General features: G+C 44.2%; 1 protein-coding gene across 2 annotated transcripts in view; it reads left to right on the top strand.

Moving 5' to 3' along the window:
* Positions 1-11,388: 11,388 nt before the first annotated feature.
* The window catches only part of SRFBP1 (serum response factor binding protein 1), a 208,416-nt gene continuing 200,734 nt past the window's right edge, over positions 11,389-19,070 (top strand). The window contains exons 1-2 of one of the 2 annotated variants that reach the window (XM_077462207.1): positions 11,405-11,540; positions 17,304-17,667. In XM_077462207.1, the coding sequence (XP_077318333.1) occupies positions 17,560-17,667 (108 nt within the window). In that variant the 5' untranslated portion in view covers positions 11,405-11,540; positions 17,304-17,559. Of the gene's footprint in view, positions 11,541-17,303; positions 17,668-19,070 lie in introns of both variants that reach the window. The other variant, XM_077462208.1, reaches the window with a different exon arrangement.

The raw sequence follows: 19,070 nt of genomic DNA, 5'->3' as shown, positions 1-19,070 counted from the left end.
GGGGTGCTTGATGACATACTTAGATTGAAGGATTTCCGGAAGTCGAGTCACTTTTTGGTTCTATTTAGCATCCCTAGAAAGGAAGGGCAGGCATCTAGATTTACAGTGGCTATGTAGATCAGACAAACCAAAGGAATGGCTTATGAGCAGACAGGTTCCCCAGTACCAGTTAACCTTGAAGCCCATTCAATGAGATCTTTGGCAGCCTCTTGGGCAGAAAGAGCTGGGGCCTCAATAGACTAGATCTGTCGAACAGCCACATGGGCGAAGCAGGACACCTTCTTGAAGCACTATGGAGTGGAACTGCTATCACCTCAGGATCTGATGTTTGGAACGAGGGTCTTACAAGCGGTGATCCCACCCTAAGGTAGGCCTTGAACTTCTTGTCCATCCTCTCGGGTGTGCCGTCCTGGAAGATGACTAGAGAAAATTGACAGTTACTTACCGGTAACTGCTTTTCTGGGATATCTTCCAGGATGGCAGACTTACTTCCCACCCCTGGTTTGATGTAAGCACTACAGGAAGAGTTTCTCTATGGCACCCGGATAACCTATTACTTTGGGAGAACTGGGGTGCAGGGGGAAGGGAGGGGCCTTTTAACCTCAAGTGTTGATTGTGTTTTCTGTCAGGTGGACCAGTCATCTCTCAGGTGTGCCGTCCTGGAAGATATCCCAGAAAAGCAGTTACCAGTAAGTTACTGTCAATTTTTCATAACCTACCATACAATGTTGAGAGATAATTGTATTTTAATATTATTGATTTACCTTTTATACTTCTGCTTTGTTCTGTTACATAACTCCAAAATATTTTTTAAATGTCTTTTTTTTTGTTAAAAGAAACAAAACCCACAAAAAAAAATAGTAATTTTAATTTTAGAAATGAGGTGTCCATAATAACTGGAAAAAAATACACATAATCACCTATGCTGCTTCAGCAATGATCCAATAATGCAGCTGTCCCCAGACACTGACCAAGCTGCCAAATGACAATTGATTGCTCAGTCCTCAATGAGTAAAAAGCAGTGACTGTCAGCGATTGGCTCTATGCTCTGCCTCTTCATTGCTCAGTGGGTCACTGGGCTGTGGATGGGAAGAGAGTATTTAGCTCATACTCTCAGCAATGTCCTTAGAGGATGAGGCAGCTGTCGTACAAGCAGTTGGGTCTAACATAACATTAAATGCAGGATCATTAAAGAGCCTGGACTGGCTATGATACATCACATGACAGCGAGTTGTAACAACCAGGCAGATGAATCTGGTTCACAGAAGTGCACAAATCAGTATTGTGACCCAAAAGAGAAGTATGGTCAAACAATATTTAGACATACTTCTCCTTTTACGCAGTGTTATCAACAAGATCTAAAAAATATGATTTAATTCTTATATGTTATACACCTTTAATATTTTATTAATTATACCTGTTTTTGTCAGCATCTTTAGTTGCCAGAGATTCAAGATGATGCATTGCATTATCTATCCTAACATGAACTTCATGGACCACGATTGATTTAAATGTTTCAGCCTGTGTTGTGCAGTCTTCCCCATCTGAAATACTGCCAGCCACCTTACTCAGCTTAACAGACTCTATCCCAGTTGGCATGGGAATGCATTTATTGCAACTGCACCATTGTGTATTTCTGATCCTTTAATTTTTACTATTGTCTTCTTGAATTTCCGATGAACTTTCCATGGATGTGTCTCTTACTGGATTGTAAGGAAATGAAGGATCATCCGCCGAATCTGGATATTGTGACTAAAGTTGGGCCAACAACATATTAGGCTTTAAAAACATAACATTAAAAAAAAGTTAAATATTTTCTTGGTTCTCCAAATATTAGATGGTACATACAAATGTAGGAATTTAATGATTGGTTCTACAATTATAAATTCATGCAAGGATATTTATAAATCTATGTATGTATACTTTTTTAAATCTTGATTAAAGAGGAAGTAAACCCTGATAAGTTTACTTCCTCTTTCATTCCCTGCAAAGGCAAAGTATAATGGACTACTAAGTAAGTGACACAGGAGCCAGCGAAGTCACCGCTGGCCCCTGTAGTCCGGCGCATCCATGTTGTCGGTGGGGTCTCGCAGCTCCGCCGCTGTCATTCGGCGAAGCCGCGATGACGTCACTCCCGCGCATGCGCACAGGAGCCGACGCACGCGGTAGCTCCGTTCTTGGAAATGCCGCACTCAGTGCACCTGCGCGCCGCTGTCTACGGCGCATGAGCCGTAGACAGCGGTGCCTATCTTCGGGCAAATATCTCCTAAACCGTATAGGTTTAGGAGATATTTCTTGGACCTACAGGTAAGCCTTAATCTAGGCTTACCTGTAGGTCAAAGTGTGTTGTAAGGGTTTACAACCACTTTAACATCTCTGGTGAGATCAATGGCACAGCTAGAAGTCCATACCCACATGCCACGATGATGGATGTATTTTTTGAATCTGTATTTTGTTTTCAACAGCACATGCAACGTTACTGCAAAACTTGCCTCCTCTAACTCCGATACGTCTCCAAAACATGCCCCTTCTGTGAGGATAGTATAACATGGGTGGAGGACCCCCTTCCTCCTAAATTTTTCATATATTATTGAGGGTTTTTTTTTTTTTTCCCCCCCCCCCCTCCTTTCCGTTTCCCATATGGAGCTTTAATCCCAGGGCTTGGATTCATAATAAGTTTAGGAATCAATGGGTATTTTGTGTAGTAAAGTTCTTTGAGCAAGGGATCTATAAGATAAAAGATATAGATATGAATGAGAAATGTGGAGGAAACATATATATTATATATGGAGGAAACATATAAAATATATATTGAATTACTGTGGCTAGCCAGACAGGGCTGTGTGGCAGATCCGGTGATAGTGGCCCTAACCCCCTCCCCAATAGGGACCTTACAATAGTAAGATAGACTAATAAGTCAGATAAATTAAAACAAAAGAAACGCACTCTTCTCAGAAAGCCCAATGAATAGACACACACCTTCCTCCTGAGCCTACAGTCTCAACCAGGAAGCTATATGAGAAAGTGCAAAATACAGCAATTTTAAACATTTAAGAGAAGTGCAAATTTCAATACCCTCCTATATTAATGTTGAATGTTCAATCGTGAGTTGAAAATTATGAAAAATTTAGAATGAAAAACCTGTGAAAGAAAAACATATAAAACAAATATTCAAATATTTCGTATATGACAGTCCTCAAAAAAGTCCATCTGTGAAGCAAAATTCAAAGATGCGATACACCACGTGTCACTTAAAGTGTTCAGAGGAAATGGTTCTTTACTTCATATTCCAATTCGTGAGGCATGCAAAAAATCACCACCACCATAATCCAAAATGGCTCCTTACCAGATATTATGAGTTAATTCGCATAGCAAAAGTGAAGAAAGGCTGTACACACTCCCCAATCCTCCAGTCGCCACAACTCTTTCGAATCCCAGTCCAATATCATAGACTCCAATTCATATATAGTAAATGATCCACCATAAAGAAGGAAAAAACGCTCCAATAGTGTAAAATCGCTTATTTAATAAAAATATATCTCTTAAAATAACACTTACATGCAGCAAGGTATGGCTTTTCAAGTGGTAAGCGTCGGCCATACGCACAACTCCACACGCCTATCCTTCTCCAAATGGTACAGATGACAATTCTCAAGGCAATAACAGCATGTCACACCGCCCTACGCGTTTCGTGATACTTCACGTCGTCTCAGGGCAAGCAATGTTGGATGAACAATACCTGTGAATAAGAGATGAGATAAGAGAAATAGAACTTTGTTCTATCAACATGGGAATAAACCAGGAAAAGTATTAGAGAGACATTTAAAACAAAGACCTTTGACTCCTATAATGAAAATCCAAAAGATGTCGGGGGAAAAAAAAAAACATATGACCCTGGGGAAATTGATAAAACATTCATACATATTATTCTAGGCTCTATAACTTATCGATACAGCAAGAAAGTGAAAGCAAGAAAGATCATTTAGAAGAAATACGCCAATACATCAGAGAAACAGCAATACCTAGCCTATCTAAAGAAAGAAGAGAAGAACTAGAAAAGGATATCTCAGTAGAGGAAGTACAGCAAGCTATATCCGTCTTGGCCTTAGGCAAATGCCTGGGCCCAGATTGAAATACCTAAAGATTTCATAAGCTCAAGCCTCCACCGTGAACAAGCAGGAAACCATGCCCAGACCTGGTCGGGGTTGATGAACAATTCCCTTATAGCTGTCCCTACCAAAGCTGGCAAGAACCACAGCTATTGTTAAAACTATAACTCATTTTACCGTCTAGAAATGTATCGTTAAATTCTATTGACAAGTGTCCATTTGAAGTTTTTACTAGTTTGTCAAAACTCCTTATACCAATATGAACATCATATATAGCATGTACCGCTGTCATCGCTGGGGTACTAAAGCTCGGTGGAGATTCAGAGTATACCCAGCAACTGGTCCTGTTTGCTTTCTTAGCTAGTTGGAGAATACACTTTAAACAATAAGTTGGGATGCTCTTCATCGTTACCCTTTCTGAAATATACTAAACTAAACAATATAAAAAAACAAAGATACTCCTCATCCTTTGGTGTAGCTGAGCAGCTTCTTGCAGTGGCTGGCGTGGATCCAGTTGTCTTGTCCCTCAAGCTTCTTTACAATGACCCAGTCACCTGGTTGGAAAGAATGTAAACTGGTTATTGTGTCAGGGTCCAGGAGGAACTCATGAACCCTGTGGCGGACCTTTTGAAGTTCATGTTACAGTGACTGCACTTACCCCATCAGCTGAGAATGTCGACAGCTGCTGAGGAAAGTACAACCCTGTTTTTGGTTGACCTCCAAACAAACCTAACTCAGTGACTGTGATCACTGCGTGGTTTACCATCTGGGGTGTAATACCTGGAACCATTGACAAAAAGGTTCTTAGCATCTGGGATGGGAGCCTCCTTCACCAGACAGCTTGCTGATTCAAATTCCATCAAAGAAAGACAGCTGTGGAACATGTCATCCTACTAGGTCACAAACTTGGCTAGAATTAGAGCCGTTAGTATTATTGGTTTGAAAATTGTCTCTTACCATTATCCCCCCCCCCCCCCCCATTTCCTTCTTAATTACATACTGGAGGAAGACACGCAGGGTTTAGAATGGTGCAGAAAAAAAACAAAGAAACTGTGAAATAGCCTATGATACTTTTACCTTCTTAGGTGTGTGTATTTATGCATGTGTACAGCTATCTACATTAGAGGTCGACCGATATGGGTTTTTCTCTGGCCGATACCGATATTTAGAAATTGCTGCGGCCGATGGCCGATATATGATGTCAATTTATTTTTGGCCCGATATGTTAGGCCAATTTTTTTTCCCCCCCTTCATCTCATAAAATCTAATAGTTAGACACCTTTCACACTGGGGTGTTTTTGGGCTAAAAATAGCACCTGTAAAGTGCCTGCAAAACGGCTCCCCTGCAGTCTGTGTGGAAGCCCGAGTGCTTTCACACTGAGGAGATGCGCTGGCAGGAGGTTAAAAAAAGTCCTGCAAGCAGCATCTTTGGAGTGGTGTATACCGCTCCTCCACCACTCCTGCCCATTGAAATGAATGGGCACCGCCGCCGAAGCACCTGCAATGCGATTTGGCAGCGGCGTTTCACGGGCACATTTAACCCCTTCCTCGGCCGCTAGCTGGATTACAAGTGCCCGGCTAGCAGCCGAATAGCGCAGCTAAAAATGGCAGCGTTTTACCGTCAACGCCTGCCCGCTCCAGTGTGAAAGCAGCCTTAAGTGATACAGAAAATGTCTTACATTTAAACATTTATTAAACAAAACAAACATCCAATCAGTTCACTTGTATGTATAATTTAGATTAAAAAAATATATATAATATATATATATTTTAATTAAATACACAAAAACAGGTAATCAAAACTTTTGGATGAAAAAATAGGCTAACTTTACTGTTTTATTTATTTTAAATCAGTGTATTTTTCCCCAAAAATTGCATTTTAAAGACTGCTGCGCAAATACCGTGTGACATAAGACAGGGCTCGACAAAACCCGGGCGCCAGGTCACATTTGCGACTAGATTTAGTGACCTGGCGCCTGGGGAAGCACAGCTGGGGGTATCCTGTCTCCGTGGACCCCCCCCGGCGTGATCGCGTCGGGCCGCGGCGCTGGCGGCCGGTAATTGAGCCCCCGGCTTTGAGGCCTTCTGCGATCCTATCGTTCCTTCTGGAATCTGGCGCCCTCTTGTGGTGGCCGTTGGAATGACAACCAGCAATGCTAATGAGGCTGGCAGGCAGGGGAAGCTCATCTCCTTGCCTTTACTTAGAACTCCTAAACATGATATATATTTTTTATTCTAACACCCTAGAGAATAAAATGGTGGTCGTTGCAATACTGTCTGTCACACCGTATTTGCACAGTGGACTTACAAGCACACTTTTTTGGGGAAAAATAATTTATTTAATAAAAAAATAAGACAACAGTAAAGTTAGCCCAACTTTTTTGTTATATTGTGAAAGATAATGTTACGCCCAGTAAATCGATACCCAACATGTCACGCTTCAAAATTGCGCCCGCTCATGGAATGGCGACAAACTTTTACCCTTTAAAATCTCCATAGGCAACGTTTAAAAAATTCTACAGGTTGAACCTTTTAAGTTACAGAGGAGGTCATGGGCTAAAATTATTGCTCTCACTCTTCCGATCGCAGCGATACCTCACATGTGTGGTTTGAACACTGCTTTCATATGCGTTCGCTTCTGCACACAAGCTTGGCGGGTGAGGGCGCGTTTAAAATAATTTTTTTTATTTTAACTTTTATTTTTTTCACTTTTCTTTTAAAAAAAAAAAAAAAAGTGTGTCACTTTTATTCCTATTACAAGAAATGTAAAAATCCCTTGTAATAGAAAAAAAAGCATGACAGGTCCTCTTTTATATAGGAGATCTGGGGGTCAGAGAGACCTCACATCTCATATTTACACTAAAATGCAATTTAAAAAAAAATTGTCATTTGAAAAAAATAAAATAAAATGTCCCTCTAAGAGCTATGGGCAATGACTTGGAGACAGGTGGGGGGCTGGGGGCGCTATCTTCCCCTCACTCGTCTCCTTGTCAGGCCCGGGACAGGTCCAGATCGCCGTCACGGACCCGGCTCCTAACTTTTTTAGCTGGCTCCTAGATTCCAAACAAATTTGTCAACCCCTGACATAAGATATTGCAACAACCGCTATTTTATTCCCTAGGATCTCTGCTAAAAAAAAATATATATATATATATATATATATATATATATATATAATATAAGTTTTGGGGGTTCCAAGTGATTTTCTAGCAGAAAACACAGGAATTTTATTTGTAAGCATCAAGTGTCAGAAACCCCTGCTAGCAGCCGAAGAAAGGGTTAAATGTGCCTGTGTAGCATTGCTGCTGAAGAGCTTTGGCAGCGCTGCCCATTCATTTCAATAGGCAGGGCCAGTTTAGGAGCGGGGTACACACCGCTCCGCTCCTCCACCGCTCCAAAGATGTTGCTTGCAAGACTTTTTCTAACGTCCTGCAAGAGCACCACCCCAGTGTGAAAGCACCCTTTCAGGTGCTTTACAGGAGCTATTTTTAGCTCTTTAGCGCCCGAAAAATTACTTTGGTGTGAAAGAGATCTAAATGTATTTTTTTTTATGGATATGTTTATATGTAAGAAATATTTTTCATTTTTCTCAATTGTCAGTCTTTTTTTGTTGATAGCGCAAAACAAAAACCTGCAGTGGTGACCAAAAGAAAGCTGTATTTGTAGGAACAAAATTACCTAAATCGTATTTGTCTACATCGTTGCATGACCGCCCAATTGTCAGTTAAAGTAACATATCGCAAAAAATGGCCTGCTCTTGAAGGGGGACAAACCTTCTGGAGGACAAGTGGTTAAAGTGGATGTAAACCCTACTTGGTAATTTTTACCTACAGGTAAGCCTATAATAAGGCTTACCTGTGGGCAAAATTAATATCTCCTAAACGTGCACCATTTACGTGCACCCTGCATGCCGCCGCTGACATTAGGGGGCCATGTGTTCTGAAGGTCCGGCATACCTTGCTAGGACTTCAGAGCTTCGTGCCGAACCGAAGGCTCATATGTGGGAGTGACGTCATCATGGCTCTGGTCATTAACAGCGCCAGAGCTTATGCACCCGGAAGCAAGACGGGAGAACATGTCAGCCCTCTCATAAGTGACTTTATAGCGCTGGATGGCTTTGTTCCAAGGTGATAATTTCATAATATGCTAGTATGCGATGCATACTAGCACATTATGCCATTGCCTTGCAGGGTTTTTTTTTTTTTTAATCCACAGTTTACAGCTGCTTCAAAGCGGAGTTCCTCCCCGAAAGTGGAAGCTCTGCTTATCTGCCTTGCCCCTCTGATGCCACATTTGTCACCTTTCAGGGGGGAGGCATCTCCACTTCCTAGAGATCTCACCCCCCGAGATCACTCGGAAGTTCGGTCCCCTTCTCCTTACCCCAACACCGAGTCAATCAGAAAGTACAGCACACATGCACAGTAGGGAACCGGCTGTGAAGCTGAAAGGCAACACTGATGGTTTCCCTTACCACGCATGGTGGCAGTGGCACCCGAGAGCCGATTGAAACATCGTCTGGGGTGTGGACATCACTGGATTCCAGGACAGGTAAGTGTCCTTATATTAAAAGTCAGCAGCTGCAGTATGTGCTTTGCTTTAAAGTAGAACTATAGGCAAAACTTTTACATTTTGGATAGAGTAAGGGAGGTTCATAATGTCAGATTTTGTTTAAACATCTTTGTTTGCGGAGATTTTCCTTAACTTCCTGTCCCATAGCCAAACAGGATGTGGGGTGTGAGATAACGTGTGTCTTATTATAGAAATGGGGGTGCGAGATAACGTGTGTGTGTGTTACCTCACACTCCCATTTCTATAACAGACACACACACATTACATCACCCCCCCATTTCTACAACGCACGCGTTACCTCACCCCCCCATTTCTACAACGCACGCGTTACCTCACCCCCCCCATTTCTACAACGCACGCGTCACCCCCCCCCCATTTCTACAACGCACGCGTTACCTCACCCCCCCCCCATTTCTACAACGCACGCGTTACCTCACCCCCCCCCCCCATTTCTACAACGCACGCGTTACCCCACCCCCCCCCATTTCTACAACGCACGCGTTACCTCACCCCCCCCATTTCTACAACGCACGCGTTACCTCACCCCCCCATTTCTACAACGCACGCGTTACCTCACCCCCCCCCATTTCTACAACGCACGCGTTACCTCGCCCCCCCATTTCTACAACGCACGCGTTACCTCACCCCCCCCCCCATTTCTACAACGCACGCGTTACCTCACCCCCCCCCCCCCATTTCTACAACACCCGCGTTACCTCACACCCCCATTTCTACAACACACGCGTTACCTCACACCCCCATTTCTACAACACACGCGTTACCTCACACCCCCATTTCTACAACACACGCGTTACCTCACACCCCCATTTCTACAACACACGCGCTACCTCACACCCCCATTTCTACAACACACACGCTACCTCACACCCCCATTTCTACAACACACGCGTTACCTCACACCCCCATTTCTACAACACACGCGTTACCTCACACCCCCATTTCTACAAAACACACACCCCCATTTCTATAATAACACACACACACGTTATCTCACACCCCCATTTCTATAACACACACGTTACCTCAAACTAGAGGTCGACCGATATATCGGCCGATATTTGCCATTTTTTAATTAATCGGCATTGGCCGATTTTGCTGATAAAAAGGCCGATTTAGAACTACAGCGCGACTTGCAAATGACTTCTGTAATAGAAGTCAATGCAAGTTGCCTGGGTCTTCATAGAAAGGACTTTCCTCCTCTCAGGGCAGTCTGCCAAGAAAAGAGGAAAGAGATACAATGTTTACACTTGAATGAATGAACTCATCTTAGTGTGTAGAGTTCTCAGTTTAACCATTTAAAGACTAAATCTTTTCTGACACTTGTTGCTTACAAATAAAAATCCTGTATTTTCTGCCAGAAAATCACTTAGACCCCCCAAAAATTATATATATATATTTTTTAGCAGCGATCCTAGGGAATAAAATAGCGGTTGTTGCAATATTTTATGTCACACGGCATTAGCGCAGAGGTCTTTTAAATGCAATTTTTTGGAAAAAAATACACTAATGATTAAAAAATAATGAAAAAAAAAATGAAAAAACAAATGAAAAAAAAAAAAAAAAAAAAAAAAAACAATTAAAACAGTAAAGTTAGCCCATTTTTTTTTCGTCCAAAAGTTGACTATTTTTATTTAAAAAAAACAAAACCAAAAAAAAAAAAAACTATTAAATAAAAACAGGTAGTCGAAACTTTTGGATGAAAAAAAAAAAATGGGCTAACTTTACTGTTTTTATTTTTTATTTTTTTTGAATATCTAAATCATACATACAAGTAAACTGATTGGAGGTTTGTTTTGTTTAATAAATGTTTAAATGTAAGAAATTTTCTGTATCACTTATGAAGGCCGCTTTCACACTGGAGTGGGCAGGTGTTGACGGTAAAACGCTGCTAGTTTTAGCGGCGCTTTACCATCATTTTAGCGGTGCTATTCGGCTGCTAGTGGGGTGCATATAACCCGGCTAGCGGCTGAGGAAGAGGTTAAATGCGCCTGTGAAGCACCGCTGCAAAATCGCATTGCATGCGCTTCGGCAGTGGTGCCCATTAATATCAATGGGTAGGAGTGGTGGAGGAGCGGTATACACCACTCCAACCGTGCTGCTTGCAGGACTTTTTTTAACATCCTGCCAGCGCATCGCCTCAGTGTGAAAGCACAATGTCTTTCACACAGACTGCAGGGGAGCCGTTTTGCAGGCACTTTACAGGCGCTATTTTTAGCCCGAAAGCGCCTGAAAAACGCCCCAGTGGGAAAGGTGTCCGTTAGATTTTATGAGATAAGGGGGATAAAAGGAAAGAAAAATCGGCCTAACATATCGGCCCAAAAAAAATAAAATAAAAAAATCGGCATCATATATCGGCCACCATGATTTCTAAATATCGGCATCGGCCAGAGAAAAACCCATATCGGTCGACCTCTACCTCACACCCCCATTTTTATAATAACACACATTACCTCACACCCCCATTTTTATAATAACACACGTTACCTCACACCCCCATTTTTATAATAACACACGTTACCTCACACACCCATTTCTATAATAACACACATCTTAGCTCACATCTCCATAATAACACACACATTACATTGCCTTTATTAAAATAACACACAAACTTTCCATCTTCACCATCTCCTCGGCGCTCACCCCTCTCCTCCTGTACAGTTCGCCCTCTCACTAGTTTGGCCCTCGGCGGCTCCCGTACTGCACATGCGCGCCTCGTGTGTTTCGGACTGATACAGGAAGACACGTGTGTCCCGGTGTGTTTACTCGTGTGTTCTTCTATGTCAGAGCGAAGCGTGAGGCGGACAGGCCATGGCTTCCGTGCTGAATCTGAATAATGAGGTGAGAGGGCTGAGCGTACAGTGCTGTGTTCTACACATGCATTATAAGCTGGAGAGTGATGACTGAGGCACTGTGTGTGATTGCACTGTACATACTCTTATCCTATGAATGGCATTGACGTGTAAGTGATTTCTGTGCTTTCTTTATCACGATGGGAGCAGACACATAGCAGGGGGTGCCTGTATGCGCGCGTCGCAGCGGGGGGGTGCCTGTATGCGCGCGTCGCAGCGGGGGGGTGCCTGTATGCGCGCGTCGCAGCGGGGGGGTGCCTGTATGCGCGCGTCGCAGCGGGGGGTGCCTGTACACTTGGCCTCGGATTATAGGGCTCCCAACACGGCACTTGTTTTTTTTTTCTCCAATTGAATGTAAGGATCACCCCAGAAGCATATACAGTACATTATAAAACCAAAGCATATCAATAGGGGCAGTTCACATCCGTGCGGCTCTCTAATGTGAGCTGCTTAGCACTGAAAAATAGAGCAGGCCTTACTTTGTGATGCAGCGGGCATAGACGCATGTTTCCCAGTGGTGGCTGGTGCTCCATTTTTTGGGGAGGCAGTGGCGAACAAACCACCTGCCACCCCCTCTAATCGGTCGGTCAGTCTGTCAAATCCCCCCCGCCGATCGTCAGTACATCACACAACCCCCCTGTCCATCCGTCCACACACTTGCCCCATCTAGGTCACAGGCAGCTTTGGCGGGTTCCTCCTGCATCTTCATCCTTAGTGGTCAATTGGGTCTCAGGACCTGCTTCCTGATTAGCCGGGAGGAGAATCGGGAAGACAATAGCACATATAAATTTGCTATTGTCACACAACTGTGTCGGGCTCAGGGTGCAGTGCTCTGCGCCCGAGCACACCCCTTTTTTTTTTTTAAAGACAATTAGAGCCTCAGGCTCTAATGTGCTTCTAAAGAAAGGGGAAAAAGACCCAATAGGAATCCATGCGTCCGGTGCACTGCATGTAGATTAGGGATCAGCCACCACTGATGGTTGCCCCTGATGTTTCCTTTACCTATAAAGTGTAGTAACCTTAAAGCGGGAGTCCGCCGGGACGCCGCGTTTTTTTTTTATTTATTTTTTTTTTTTTAAAGTCAGCAGCTACAAATACTGCAGCTGCTGACTTTTAAAATGGTGACACTTACCTGTCCAGCGCGCCCGCGATGTCGGCACCCGAAGCCGATCTCTAGATCGACACTCGGGTGCTGCCGCCGCCATCTTGGGTATGGGAATCAGGAAATGGAGCCTTTCGGCTTCATTTCCCGGTTCCCTACTGCGCATGCGCGAGCCGCGCGGCGCAATCCGGACGGTCCCCGCTGCCTCTGGGAACTGTGTGTTTCCCAGCAGGCAGCGGGGCACTTGCGCAAAGGGGCGGGCAGTTGCGGAAAGGGGCGTAATCTACGCCCCTTTGCGCAGACAGCTATCCCGGAAGTGGGTGCAGTTACCTGGATTATCCAGGTAACTGCACCCCCTCCCCCCTGAAAGGTGCCAATTGTGGCGCCGGAGGGGGGGGGGGATTCCGATGAGCGGAGGTCCATTTTAGGGTGGACCTCCGCTTTAAAGCAGAGCTCCACCCAAAAGGGGAACTTCCGCTTATATGCTTCCTCCAACACCCCCCCCCCCCCGTGTCTCATTTAGCACCTTTCGGGGGGGCTAGGGGATACAGGGACCCGTTTGACAGGTCCCCTTCACCACTTCCGGGATGCAGCGGAATGGCTTTACTGCCTGGTTCCCTTACCAGGATTGGTGGTGGCAGCACCTGGGAGTCGATCCAAAGATTGGCTAGGGTGCCGAGATTGTGGGCTGCCTGGACAGGTAAGTGTCCTAATATTAAAAGGTAGCAGCTAAGTATTTTTAGCTGCTGACGTTTACATTTTTATTTAATTTATTTTGGCTGGACCTCCTCTTCTTTAAGCCACCAGTCACACCAGAGCGAGGTCAAATTGCATGACAAGTCATACCCTATTGTCGGCAATAGCACTGTTAAACGTTACAACGCTGAGTTTACGGTGTCGCATCGAGTTGAAAAAGTAGTTCCTTCACTACTTTTGGTGATTTCAGGTGCGACTTGGATGGACATCTGTTCATATAGCTGCAGAGATGTCTTCCAAGTCACACTGACATGCGGCTTTGAAATAGTGCGATTTCAGATGAAGTTGCATGATTTAAAAGCCGCATTTAATGTGAACAAGGGCTTAAGTATTGCAGCAAATGGTAAAACGCATCATTTTAACGCACATGCTGTTGCATGCACTCAGCGTGTTATGAATGGACCTTTAGCCCTGGTTCACATTGAAGTGATTTGGCGTAGGATTTGACATATCAAATCGCATGCCAAATTTCCGGCAATGGCATCATCCGAATCTGTGTGACACCGATTCTCAAAAGTAGTTTCTGTACTACTTTTGGCGACTTCGGGGTGCAATTTCCATTGACATCTGTGCAGCAACCCGCACGCATGTCTCTGAAATTGCCCCCAAAGTCAGAACTGACATGCAGGAATTAAATCGCATTCCTGCTGTCAGTGTGAACCTGGGCTTACTCTTCAACTAAACATGCTCCATTGCAGGCGTCCCTAGAATTTCCAGTACTGGAACCACATCCTATATTTTACTAACATTCACAGACTAAAAAAAAAAATTAGGTTTAGAAATATAAAATGTAAACAAATGAATAAACACACTCCATAAAAATAGCTTCACACAAGATGTCCCCTTTTTCACATTAGAGACCCCATCATATTAGAGCCCCTGTTTTACGTCATAGCCCCCCCCCCCCCCCTTTCATATGAGACCCCATCCTCCTGTCTTGGCACAGGGTCGGAAGCTGAGCAGGTCTGAAAAAAAGGGTTGAAGGTGGAGCAGGCCCTTTTCCCGAATGCTGGGGTGGCGTTTCCATGGTGTGGTCGGGCTGGTCCTCCATTGAAAAAAGATTGATGTGTGTCTAGGTTGCTCAGCGTCATTGGTCATTATTTTGCATGCAGTAGCCCACCTGCGCCATGGGAACATGTGAAGCAAATATAGGACAAATTGTCGCAGACCGGGGAAAATTTTGTAGCAGGTTAGATTTGGCGACTCCTGTACTGTGTAGTACAATCCATACTCTGAACTCTACTACAATTTCATCAGACAAGTTTAGGACTGGTCTTCTCTGAAAGTCCTTTGTGACGAAGCTTAATATATTTAGATATCATTGGAGGTAACTGTCATGGCTCTCCGTGCCATGATTTGATGTGGTTGTAAGATCCTCGGTGGATGTAGTCTCATTTATACACTTGACTACAGGGCACTTTTACCCCCTTCCTGTCCAGGCCAGTTTTCAGCGCTTTCACACTTTGAATGACCATTGCACTGTCATGCAACACTGTACCCAAACTAAAGTTGTGTAATTTTTTTTTATACAAATAGTGCTTTCTTTTGGTGGTATTTAACCACCACTTTTTTTTTTTTGTGGTGACAGTCAGAAATGCTAGAGGGGAAAGTGCCAGGGAGACCGGTCTTGGGCGGAAACTTCCCAATACCTATGCTCCGTTGAGTGACATTGGTGAAACCAGTCAGGGACTGCTGGAGCTGAGTGGCTCCCCTAGCCAGGGGAATAACTCCTCCAGTGAGGGTGGGAGTAAAGCCAATGGAAAGGCTAGGTAGGAGGGGACTCAATTCTTAGAAGAACAGTGAGGGCAATCTGTCACAAAAAACCTGAAACGACAAACTGTTGTCTACCGGGCACTTGGGTTCAGCACATCACGTATCTGGTGGACAGATTACTGGGAGGGGCTGGGGAAGACCTGGCTGTCACAGTGCATGTTGGCACCAATGACAAAGTCAGAAGAAGATAGTGTCCTAAAAAAAAAAAAGATTTTAGGGACTTAGGAGCAAAATTGAGGAAAAGGACCTCCAAAGTGTAGTATTCTCAGAAATACTACCAGCACCTCGAGCCTCACCAGAAAGGCAGAGGGAGATTAGGGATGTAAACAAGTGGCTGAGGAGCTGGTGTAGAAAAGGAGGGGTTTGGGTTCCTGGAGAACTGGGCCAACTTCTCAGTCAGTTTCCAGCTCTATAGAAGGGACGGGGCGCACAGAGGTAGAGATAATCAGTCAACGCGGAACAAATTCCAGAGGATAGTATTGGGGGCGTTAGGTAGGTTGACTAAAGCAACTCAACTCAAGGTAAGTACAGTAACAAGTCCTGTTTGCAACCTCAGAACACCCAATAAGGAGATAGTGTGCGGCCAGTCTAAGCTACGTGGCGTGTTCACCAATGCCAGGAGTCTGTCTGGCGGACAAGTTGGGAGAACTAGAGCTACTGTTGTACGAGGAGGATTTAGATTTTGTAGGAATTTCAGAGACTTGGTTCAACAGCTCTCATGATTGGCTGGCAACCATTCAAGGGTATTTCCTATATATCGCAGGGATAGAGAGGATAAAAAAGGGGGAGGGGGGTGCCTATATATAGGCCCCCTAACCAGAAGGAGCAGGCAGACCTCTTATCACAATTTGGATTAGCAGCAAGGATGGAAAGTGTCATTATAATGGGGGATTTTATTTATCCAGACATAAACTCGGTGGAAGGAATCACGCATTCATCTAAAGCTCGCCAGTTCCTAAATGTCTTGCAGGACAATTTGATGGGTCAGATGGTAAATCCACAAACTAGAAACAAAGCGTTAGACCTACTGATTACCAACAATACAGACCTAATCACAGATGTGGAAATACAGGGCAATTTAGGAAACGGCGATCGCAGGTCAATTTGTTTCAGTATAAAGCGCATAAATAGGAAACATAAGGGGAATACAAAGACACTGAATTGCAAAAGAGCCAACTTCCCTAAACTACAATCCTTGCTAAAAGATACTAAATGGGATAAAATCTTAGGTACAAAGAACACAGAGAAAAAAATGGGTATGCTTTATAAGCCTATTAAATAAGGGTATTAGCCAGTGCATCCCAATGGGAAATAAATGTAAAAGAGCTAATAAAAGTCCAGGGTGGCTTAACTCCAACGTAAGAATGCATATAAGGCCTTCAAAAAATACAAAGCTGAGGGATCATCAACATTTCAACATTACAAAGAATGCAACAAGAAATGTAAGGGTGCAATCAGGGCCACTAAGATAGAACATGAAAGGCACGTAGCGAAGGAGAGTAAGAAAGGGAGGTCAGAGCATATTGGTCCCATAAATAATGATGAAGGGAATCTGGCTGGGTGGATTTTATTGAAATCAAGTTGATTTAAATCACTAGTAAAAAGGCGTGATTTAAATCAACTTGATTTAAAATCATAATTTTCTCTAAGCGTCTTCCAGGGCAGCCCATGAGACCTAGGGCTCCTCCTACCAGTACAGGAAACACATTAACCCCCACCGGATAAAAGGCTGGTCCTCCAGGCCCCATGACAGTATTAGTGTTTCTTTAGGGGGGGGGGGGGGGTTTATGTGTAACATGTTTCCTGAAACTGGTTCCCCTAAGTCTCATGAGCGTGGCTCCTGTGGTGAGGGGACGGTATTCGTACCTTCTTCTTAGGCCCCAGAGCGGCACATCCACCCACGAGGGAGTAGGTTTGTGGCAGCTGTCCCTGCTTCTCAGTGCATGGGGAATAACCGCACCACTGTGTTCGTCTGAGCTCCTGCCCATTATCCTGTGAGTGTTCTCCCCCTTGTAACCAGTAGGGACTAGGTGAAGTGGGCACATTTTCCTTTTCTCCAGAACGGGGTTTTATGGAGTGTATGTGGCGTAAAATTTATTGGGGTAATTTGTTCTCTTGCAGGCCAAGACTCAAGCGCCGCCACCAAAAAGACAGAAACAAATTAAGCTCCTCATGGAGTAAAGCAGTTTGCCGCACCTGTATAGACAGCCTAGTTAAGGATGACCCGGTTGTTTACTGTGAGAAAATGCTGACTTCTGTTAGGGATGAGCTTAGAGCTATGTTTTATCTCATTTAAAACTAATTGACAAGATTCAAGTCCCCTCAGAGGGTCCATCTCCAGTTAGGACTTCAGCTGGTCCTAGCGCTCCACAGCAGAATGCAAAGAATGAAGATTCTGAGGCTGAAGCCAGATCTGCACAGTCTTCTCCATAAGAATCCTGGTCAGATACAGGGGCCAGGGATAGAGAGTACACAAGGGCTTGAGGTAAAAGTTATCATTGGAAGATGTATATGACTTATTAAAGGCTATCTATACGACACTTAAATATAGAAGAGGAGAAGGTACAATTGTTTAAACATTGCCATATGTACAAAGGGTGTATAGTTCCCTCCTAGATACTATCAAGCTGGAGTGGGAAAATCCAGAGAGAAAACCTTTCTTTTCCGGTAACCTAAAAGGAGGGTTCCATTTGAAGATCACACAGAGCATCATGGAACAAAAATCCTAAGTTAGACACACCTCTTTCAAAAGTTTCAAAAAACTCGGACCTAGCGTTTGATGATATAGGCACGCTTCACGATCTGATGGATGAAAGAGGAGATATCCTTCCTCACAGAGCCTGGGACTCAGCCATTGGGAATCATAAACCAGCTCTGGCCTCCACTTTTGTACCCAGAAATTTAGAAGTATGGTTGACACAAATACAAACACATTTGTTGGCATGCACCTCTAGAGAGCAGATTCTGAAATCTTTCCCTCTCCTCTTTCGTGCAGTGGGGTTTTTGGCTGATTCTTCCCAAGAGTCAGTCAGAATGAAAGCTAGTAGTTTGGCCAGAAGAAACTTGTGGCTTAAAACCTGGTCAGGTGACGCTGTCTCAAAGTTGCGCCTATGTGGTCTCCTTTAACAGGCGATCATCTTTTTGGCCCCGGCCTGCAAGAGGCGCTGGAATGCATGGCCAATAGAAAATAAAAGGCCTTTCCAGAGAATAAGAAAAATCTTACAGCTGGAAAGCGAAATAGGCAGCAAGGTCCTAGAGAAAGGGACAATGAGCCCAAAAAACATTGGACAGGGCACGAGGGCAGAGGTAGAGGGGTTGTCTTGTTTAGCCCTCATCAACAACCCACTAAGTGATAGTGATTTGTGTCTCCCAGTGGGAAGAAGATTGAGGGCCTTTCTCCCACAGTGGGCAGAAGTCACCTCAAGTCCATTCACCCTGGACCTAGTGACCAGTGGATACAGGCTGAAATTTTCTTGCCAGCCACCAAAGCGATTATTGGTCACCTTCCCACTCCAAGATTGGGTAAAAGCGAGGTCCCTGGGTCTCCAAATTGGAGACTTGGTAGATCTAAAGGTCCTGATCCCGCTGCCCTGGCTGGATCAGGACAAGGAATTTTATTCCCATATATTTGTCATCAGAAAGCCGCCAGGAAAATATCGCCTTATCCTGAACTTCCAGTCTCTAAACCATTCGATCGGGTACACAAATCAGGGGTCACAATCTTCAGATTCTATCCGTGACCATTCGGCCTCTGTTACTCCTTCCAGCTGATCAGGCCAATTCCGGAAGTTTCTTTTAGAAGAAACCGATCTTATCCTAATAGCCCCTTTCTGTCCCAAGAGGCTGTGGTTTTCCCTGTTGCAGACTCTGGTCTCAGAGCCTCCACTG

The sequence above is a fragment of the Lithobates pipiens genome, unplaced genomic scaffold, assembly GCF_037356315.1.
Source record: "Lithobates pipiens isolate NorthernLeopardFrog02 unplaced genomic scaffold, aLitPip1_a1.2 Scaffold_3, whole genome shotgun sequence".
Taxonomy (NCBI): Eukaryota; Metazoa; Chordata; class Amphibia; order Anura; family Ranidae; genus Lithobates; species Lithobates pipiens.
Note: the sequence above shows the minus strand (reverse complement) of the source record. Positions and strands in the feature narration are given on the sequence as shown.